Source organism: Pistacia vera, unplaced genomic scaffold (assembly GCF_008641045.1).
Source record: "Pistacia vera cultivar Batoury unplaced genomic scaffold, PisVer_v2 Contig821, whole genome shotgun sequence".
NCBI classification, from domain to species: domain Eukaryota; kingdom Viridiplantae; phylum Streptophyta; class Magnoliopsida; order Sapindales; family Anacardiaceae; genus Pistacia; species Pistacia vera.
In genome coordinates, this window is record NW_022196692.1 from 375,219 (window position 1) to 384,464 (window position 9,246).

At 33.7% G+C, this 9,246-nt stretch overlaps 1 protein-coding gene across 1 annotated transcript; it reads left to right on the forward strand.

Moving 5' to 3' along the window:
- Positions 1–7,708: 7,708 nt before the first annotated feature.
- On the forward strand, positions 7,709–8,212 carry LOC116117794 (secreted RxLR effector protein 161-like). The gene is made up of 2 exons (XM_031403807.1): positions 7,709–7,740; positions 7,861–8,212. Exons 1-2 carry the CDS (start codon positions 7,709–7,711, stop codon positions 8,210–8,212), a joined length of 384 nt encoding a protein of 127 aa, XP_031259667.1.
- The last annotated feature ends 1,034 nt before the right edge of the window (positions 8,213–9,246 follow it).

The window sequence follows — 9,246 nt, forward strand, 5'->3', positions numbered from 1 at the left end:
AGGTTAGAAACAATGTATATGGGTAATAACAATGCATGTAAAGTCCAGGGAATATGTAATATAACCCTATGACTAGACACTGGTAAAACTGTCAAGCTGATAAGGTAAGGTACATTCTAGATTTAAAAAGAAACCTAATTTCATTAGGTACTTTAGATGAATCTTAGGTACTTTATATGAATCTGGGTGCTGTTACAAAGCTGAAAATGGGTGCCTTAACTTTTATAAAAATAATAGTGTACTGCTTAAGGGTGCAAAAAGAAATGGACTTTATATCCTGTGTGGAAGTTACTATTCTGATTGTTTAAATTATGCATTGTTTTCTACTAACTTGAATGCTATAGAGAAATGGCACCTAAGGCTAGGCCATATGAGCTAGAAGGGCCTTGACATCCTACACAAACAGGGCCTATTTGGTAAGGATCCTATTGAATCTTTTAAGCTAGCTCTGATCGTGATATGATTTATGTGGTTATGCTAGATAAAGAGGATGTATTGGTGTAGGAATGGATAGAGAGGGAGTCTATCAATAATAAGGTTTGGAACCCTATTTCTATCTATTGATGAGACAACTATCTATTATTGATCCATCAGAAAGAAATTAATATTATCTGATGGAGTCTACATCGTACCAAGAGCACCCAAGCACTTTCTCATTCGTATTCTAACAAATTCTAAAGGACTCTTTCATATTGCACCGGTGCTGGAAAAGATTGTACTCTTCCTTCCTAAGACAAGGTGGATTAAGCCAAATTTTTTTTTTCCGAAAAGTCTCAACGTCTTCGCTCTACGAAATGTCCAGTAGTCTCTGACTTGGTTTGGGGTAGATCGCCCTTCACTCATCAATTCCTCAAAGTCTGAAACCCCAAACCCCAACGGATCAACAGACGATTCGGGGACAAAACTTGACTCGGGGACAATGGAACAGGTGGGCCACTTCTACTTATCTTCACCTTTATGCTGGTGAATCAACTGAAACTACCTTCACCTCCATCCCTGCTGTGAGATATTTTCAGGGCTTGCTTATTGCCCCTTCTCGACCTTTACTTGATAATGCCAATGCGAGGTTTCCATAAAATCAAGAGTCAGGGGGGAAGCCTCCTCCCTCTCAGGCTAAAGAGTAAAGATAGCCCTTGCCCTCTAATACATGTCACATTGGATTTGCTAGTATTCCTACCTGGGTATAGGGAACACTCTGCCGAATTCCATGGATCTCTATTTCGTTTAAATAATCATCCAAGGTTTGTAGAAGCAGCTAGGGGTGAGCACGGGTAGCAGGTGGAACCGGAACCAAGGGGTATAACCAAAACTGGAACCAGAACCTACACGAAACCGGTACTGTGCGGGTAGGTTCTAGTTCCAATTTTTTGGAACTGATACTGTGCGGTTCCGGTTCCGGTTCTTGTGTGTGGAGGAATCGAACCGGAACCTATAAAAAGGGTATCCTGTTTGGAACCTGTAGGGGGTACCCGGTTTGGAACCAATATTTGGAACCTATTTTGGAACCTGTTTTGGAACTTGTTTTGGAACTTGTTTTGGAACCTGTTTTAGAACCTGGACTACAATGAAATATTTGTGAAATGTGAATAATAGAGGGTTTCTATTATTTTACATATAAAAAAATTTAAAATTGAAAAAGTTAAATTTTAGAATAACCTAATTAAATAAATATACGAATACAATTATACTTATTACATATAAATTACACCATATTAAAAGCTTTAATATATTATAATACATTAATATTAAAGTTTTGATTAATTAAGTGAATAATTGGAATTATGATCCAATTAAAAGTGTTTTACATTTTTAACGTTATTAAAAGAATTATTTTTGAATAAAATAGTATATTTGATTGAGGAATAATATATTTATTTATTTACTTCAATTATCAAGTTCTAAGTATATCTATAATAAATTAATATAATTTATTATATATGATAAATTGATAAACATTAATAAATTTAATTACTAGTTAAATATCATACTTAATCAATTATAAGATTACATTATAGTTAAATGATTACTTAATTAATTATAATTTTATAACATTATTTAATTGATTTATAGTATAATTAATTATAGCATTACATTAATTGATTACTACTTAATTAATTGACTTATAAGTTATAACATAATTAAATAGTTAATTAATTATAGCATTACATTATAGATTTATAGTAATATTACTTAGTCAATTATAACATTTTATTATAAACATTAATAAAACAACTTATAAATAATTAAAAATTTAGTTAATTATAATATTACATTAAAAATTTATAATGATTACTTAATGTTAATTCACTATAACATACATTATAGTATGATTAATAATTAATTATAATATTACATAATTAAATGATTACTTAATTAGTTATAAATTTATAACATTACATTATAAACATTAGTAATTTACTACATTATTATTTATACATTACTTAATTAAATGATTAAATTTTTAATTAATATAATATAACATTAAAGATCTATAATCTGATTATTTAATTCACTATAACATTACATTATGTATAATCACATAATTAATTATAACATTACATAATTAAATGATTACTTAATTGATTATGAATTATAATATTATGTTTAAATATTAGTAATTATTAATTTACTACATAAACATTAGCACAATACTTTAAATGATTAGAAATTTAATTAATTATAACATTACTTTATAACATTTCATCTAAACATTAATTAAGCATTCCATTATAGTTAAATAATTACTCAATTAAATTATAACATTATATATTACATTATATTATGATCACTTACTTAATTATAGCATTACATAGTTTAAATGATTCATAATTAGTTATGAATTTATAACATTACATTAAATATTAGTAATTTACTATATTATTACATTATTTAATTAAATAATTAAAATTTAATTAATTAATAACATTACCTTATATATTTAAAATGATTACTTAATCAATTAAACATTCCATTATAACATTAGTATATTAATTAAATGATTTGAAATTTAATTAATTATAATATTAAATTATAGATTTATAGTATGATTACTTAATTCATTATAACATACATTATACATTATAATATGATCATAATTATATAACATTACATAATTAAATGATTACTTAATTGATTATAATATTATATCATAAACATTAGTAATTAATTTACTAATTTACATAATCTTAATTAAATTATTAGAATTTTATTAATTATAACATTACATATAAATTTATGTAAAATCCCTTGATCAAAGGTAGATTACGTCACTTCCTTATAACATTCTATTATAAACAATATTACAATACTTAATTAAATGATTAACAATTTAATTAATTATAATATTACATTATAATTAAACCCTAAACCCAAATAGTATATTTGTTAGGGGTGTCTTTGTAAACTTTTAAGGTATTTTTGTCATTTTTAAACTAATAGGGGGGTAATTAATTTTTTACAGGGTACCCCGGAAAGGAACCGGAACCTGCATTTTTGGTTCCGGTTCCTTGAATTGAAGAACCTGCATTGTGCGGTTCTGATTCCGATTCTTTTTTTTGAGAACCTGCACTGTACGGTTCCGGTTTCGGTTCTCCCGGAAAATGGAGGGTACCAGGAACCGCTCACCCCTAGAAGCAGCAGCCTCCTTGAGTGTAGAAAGAGTATTTCACGGATATCCTTGATTCGATAAATGATCTAATCTGGATCATAACCATATTCCCGACTAATCCATAACTATATAAATATGACTTGGAAGCCCTCGCTGGTCTAGACATACATTATGAACACAGGCTGAGTTTCCAAAGGGGAACTCACCTGGCGGCCAATTGTTTGGAGTATTTGCATGCTGACTTGTGGGGAACTGAGAGGGTAAAGTCACATAGGAGCAGTAGCTATTTTCTATCCATATTAGACGACTATAGTAGGAGAGTGTGGGTATTCTTACTTAGGACTAAGGATGAAGCCTTGAGTAAGTTTAAGAGTTGGAAGGTACTTGTTGAGAACCAAACTGACAAAAAGGTTAAAACCCTTAGGACTAACAATGGATCAGAGTTTTGCAACCTAGAATTTGACACCTATTGCACTGAATAAGGTATCCTAAGACACAAAACTATTAGGAAAACCCCTTAGCAGAATGGGGTTGCTGAGAGGATGAATAAGACCCTTTTAGAGAAGGTTAGATGCCTGCTCTTTACCTCCAGCCTACCAAAATCCTTTTGGGGGGAAGCCCTTAACCCTACTGCCTACCTTATTAATATAAGCCCCTCAAGTGCTATCAACTTCATGTGCCTTGAGGAAAAATGGACTGATAGGAAACCTAACCTAGGACACTTAAGGACCTTTGGATGTGCTGTATATGTACACATCAGTAAAGGGAAGTTAGAGCCTAGGTCCCTTAGGTGTGTTTTCTTAGGCTACCAAGAAGGAACCAAAAGGTATAGAGTTTAGGAAAGAAGTGCTTCTAGGGTTAGGATAATAATAATCAGTATGGATGTGATATTCAATGAGAATGTATTTCTTTGCAAAATTGTTAGCTCTGATGTAGGTATAACCAGCAACCACCCTATGAGTCAGGATCAACCTAAGAAAGTTCAAATTGAGGTAAAGCCTCCTGCACCTCAACCTGACCTGGAGCAGATGGATGTTGGAACTGATGTAGTAGGCTTAGACATTGATGTGGAAGAGGAACCTGCTGTAGAAACTGATGAACTTCATCCTGATCCCGTAGCACAATACCAGCTGGCCAGAGATAGAAGCAGGAGAGAGATTAGACCACCAACAAGATACTCTTATGCTGATCTTATCTACACAGCCTTAGTGGTTGGGGCACAAGTGCAGAGGACAGAACCAGACTGCTATGAAGAAGCAGTTAGATCCAAAAACAGAGAAAAATGGCAAGCTATAATGGAGGAAGAGACGTTGTCCCTAAAGGTAAATGGAATCTGGTCTTGTTAGGAAATGAGCAAGTTATGGCATCGGAAAACAAAATTTATATGTAACATAGATCGTTCCTTAGAACCAAGATCAAGACACAAATTTTCAGTTTATACATTAAAATTAGAATCTGTAGAAAAATCAGTTTAGAGTTAAGAAATCATATGCACGTTTGGAGGCTCCTCCAACTTATCTCTGAATGGGTTCGCTACCGATCCAAGGGTAGGATCGAACCATCGGTAGTCCACACGAAGATAACCTCAAGGAACTAAAGAGGGATTTGCTAGATCCTCTTTAGCCTTAAGAACCAAGAACTAAATCAAAAATATTTTGATTCAACAACAAAAGCACTCTAGCGTGGGAAGAGAGAAAAGGGGGTTGGAATTTTTAATCTTAATGATTGAATGAAAAATGTTATATCATTTCACAAAAATTCTGCACTTATATAGTGCACACAATGCCATATTCCCTCATGGAATAGGTTTGGACACCAACCCAAACAACCCTTATGTCCAAACAGCCCCATTTAGATATTTTAATTATTTTTATTTTTATTTCAATTAAATTCGATTAATATATATATATATATATATGAGTAATGCTACAGCCATCGAAGGTTATACACCGAATTCATGCACCGAATGACGTGGTAAAATCCTGACCGTTGATTAATTTTAACTTAAAATTAATCAATGGTCAGGATTTTACCACGTCATTCGGTGCATGAATTCGGTGTATAACCTTCGGTGGCTGTATCTTTTTCGTATATATATATATATTTAACAATAACAATAATTCATTTAAATATATGAGAACACATATTTAAATATAATCTTACTTAATTAATTTTTAATATCAAATTAAATAAAGGCTACGATCTCAGCAAATTTAATTGCACTATGAGATTACCAAAATACCATTTTGCCTAAAAAGACGAAAACACCTTTCTTATAAACTGGTTCTTAAATTATCTTCTATGTGTGACCCGTAGGCTGCTTATCATACTGGTAGTATGTAGTATCGCGATTAACATCAATTAATCGTCTCATTATACACAGACTAAGATTGGCCCCTAGTAAGGCATCATGGCCACCCCATAGATTCGAATTCAGCGAAGCAGCTACTTGTCAACGATATAGTTGCCGTACAAACCAATCCTTTCATCATCTGTTATCTCAATGAGACCGAGGCACATAAATAGTGTCAACCTCAGTTACTCTCGATATGCATATATTCAGTTACTGAACCAATGACCGGAATAATAATCTGGATAAAACAACAACTCAATCTCACTGTGGCCATAGTTTTAGTGTCATTGCCATTTACTAAATTGCACTGTGAGATAACTTCTCCCGTACCCGGGAGTGATGAATCCTCTGTCGATCCATCATAGTCTTGATACACTCCTTGATGCAGCCAATCACTACCATATTGACAGCTCTAAATAGAACTGTGTTGGGCTAGTGTCAAACTGCATCAATCAGTGCGCAAGGCGCTCCAGTGATCTTAAGTCTAAGGATCACATGCACCACCATTCGTTAGAGGATTTGATCCATAGACACTGGGGTTATCATCCATATGGAATCCTCTGGTGGGTCAGTCCAATGTACTTGCCTACAACAAGCACCCATGTGTTGCACTAGGTTGTCACCAAACAACCTTGACAAGTGAGATCAGTCACTGCCTTTCGATAGGGTCATTCAACACTATGATAGTCTTACTGTATTATCTGTGCCCTTACTTTATAATAATACTAAGGCTACATACGTTTCTAGAATGGTCACCATATAAGCTCATAGGGTTCTCACTATCAAGATTTGAAACACTTGATACCCTCGTCACGGTTCTACCATTCTAAGGACATATATCAATACATATAATAATGATTTATGTGATACAGAATAAAATGCATTTTTATTGATCAATGAACATTATTATAAAGAGTCAATTCTACAATAACTGATTGGCTCTAGGGCACCCATTCTAACAGGTCTTTGGTTCTAAATCCCAAAGACTAGAAATTGGTTGAGTGTAGGTGGCTATTTAAGCTTTAAAAAGGTATAAACTTTTCTGACCCTCCTAGGTATAAGGCTAGTTGGTAGCCAAAGGCTACACACAATGGGAGGGAATAGATTTCAATGAAATATTCTCTCCTGTTGTAAAATACAAGACCATTAGGAACATGTTAGCCATAGTTTCCCATAAGGATTTAGAATTAGAACAACTTGATGTTAAGACTGCATTCTTGCATGGCAACTTAGAAGAGAGGATTTACATGAGACAGCCCATTGGTTTTGTAGATAGGAACCTGCCTAATCATGTGTGCCTACTGCATAAGTCACTATATAGACTAAAACAGTCCCCTAGACAGTGGTATAAGCGATTTCATGCATTCATTCTTAGTATTGGCTTTAATAGAAGCAAGTATGATAGTTATTTTTATTATGCACTCACTGATGGCATGCCTTTGTATCTCCTGTTGTATGTTGATGACATGCTTTTAATTTGCAAGTCTAAATCCAGGATGGAAGAGTTAAAGAAAAAAATAAACTCTGAATTTGATATGAAAGATTTAGGGTGTGCAAAAAGAATTCTAGGTATGGTCATAGATAGAAATAGAGACAACCATGAACTGAAAGTCCACCAGAATTCTTACTTGCAAAAGTTAGTGTCAAAGTTTGGTATGGCAGGATCCAAATTGGTAACTGTACCCTTGGCTGGACATTTTATGTTAAGTAAATTACAATGCTCTAAAATTGATGTTGATTTAATAAAAATGGAGAATATCCCCTATGTTAATGCAATCGGGTCAGTCATTTATGCCATAATTAGCACAAGACCTGACCTCTCTTTTGCAATCTCCCTCCTAAGTAGATTCCTGTCAAACACTGGTTTTGAACATTGGCTTGTCTTTAAATGGCTGCTTAGGTACATTAATAGCTCCTTGAATGTTGGATTGGAATATTGTAAAAGTTATGACTCACTTGATCTTGTAGGCTTTGTAGATTCTGATTTTGCAAGTGACAAATATACAAGGAAGTCAACCACATCATACTTCTTTACTTTGGGAGGAAATTGCGTGAGCTGGAAGTCCCAGCTTCAACCAATTGTTGCTCTGTCCTCAACTAAGGCAGAGTATGTGGCTGTGGCTGACATCTTCAAAGAAGCTTTATGGCTTCAAGGGATGTTATCAGAGGTTGAGCTACTTGATGGGGTAGTCACTAGCTATTCAAACAGCCAAATTGTCATACATTTGAGCAAGAATCCAGTCTACCACTAAAGGACCAAGCATGTAGATGTGAGATATCATTTTGTGAGAGATCTTGTGGATAAAGGTGTGATCAATTTGAAAAAGGTGGCAACAGAGGACAATCCTACAGATATGGGAACAAAGGTGGCCACCCTAACCAAGTTCAAGCACTGCTTGAACCTGCTGCATGTCAAGTGAACATCAGCAACAGAGTTCTGAAGAGTTATTTGTGGGTAAGCTGCACTAGTGAGTTTTTGTTGGAACTTATGGTGTTTTAAAGCTTCAAGGTGGAGATTGTTGAGTGAAGCTTTAAAACAAATCTACCTATACGCTGCCGTTTTGAAGACCATTCAAGTTTTGATCTCAGCCATTGATTTCAGTCTGATCTAATGATCCCCAACATTCCAGTCCAGCAAGTCAAACTATAAAACAAGAGAAGATTGACAGATTTGAACAGTGCATTTCATTCCTCTTTCGCAATGACATTGCTCTGCTAGGGTTCTTCATTTGAGTTTTCTCAAATCTTGTAATTGGGTCACAATGTTTGTAATTGTGGGTAAAAGAATAGGGTTTCTTTGGGGTAGAGAGGCTAGGTTTAGGTTCTCTTTAGGATTTACGATTACAGGTCGATTTGAGGGATTATTGTGAGAAATTCAGGTATTAAGTGAGTTGGTTTGTAATCTTGTACATTCTTGATCCTTATAGTGCAGCGAGCCCCAAATTACTTGGAGCTCGATGTGGATGTAACTTATTCCATTGGAATAAGTGAACCACAGTAAAAATCTTTATGTTCTTGATTTCTCTCCAGTTTGATTCGTGTGTTGTGTGTGTTGGTTTGTTTGATAGTGGAATTAGCTAGGATTGAGTTTGATTTAAACCCAATAATAAGATTATTGTCTTGTAAAGATGAAGAATAAGTGTATGTTTACTTGGGATGATTTTGTTTGGATATATATAAATCAAATCAGAACAATGCAAAAATCGGTTAAGCTATAGGAAAAAAATCAATAAAGATTGACTCATAACTAGTGATTAGAAACCCAACTTGTATAGTGACCCAGCCT

Bases quoted from the DNA above. Each gene is read 5' to 3' on its own strand.
- LOC116117794 (XM_031403807.1), top strand. From the start codon at position 7,709: ATGGAGAATATCCCCTATGTTAATGCAATCGG. The intron at 7,741-7,860 runs GTCAGTCATTTA...ATGGCTGCTTAG, and splicing joins CCCTATGTTAATGCAATCGG to GTACATTAATAGCTCCTTGA.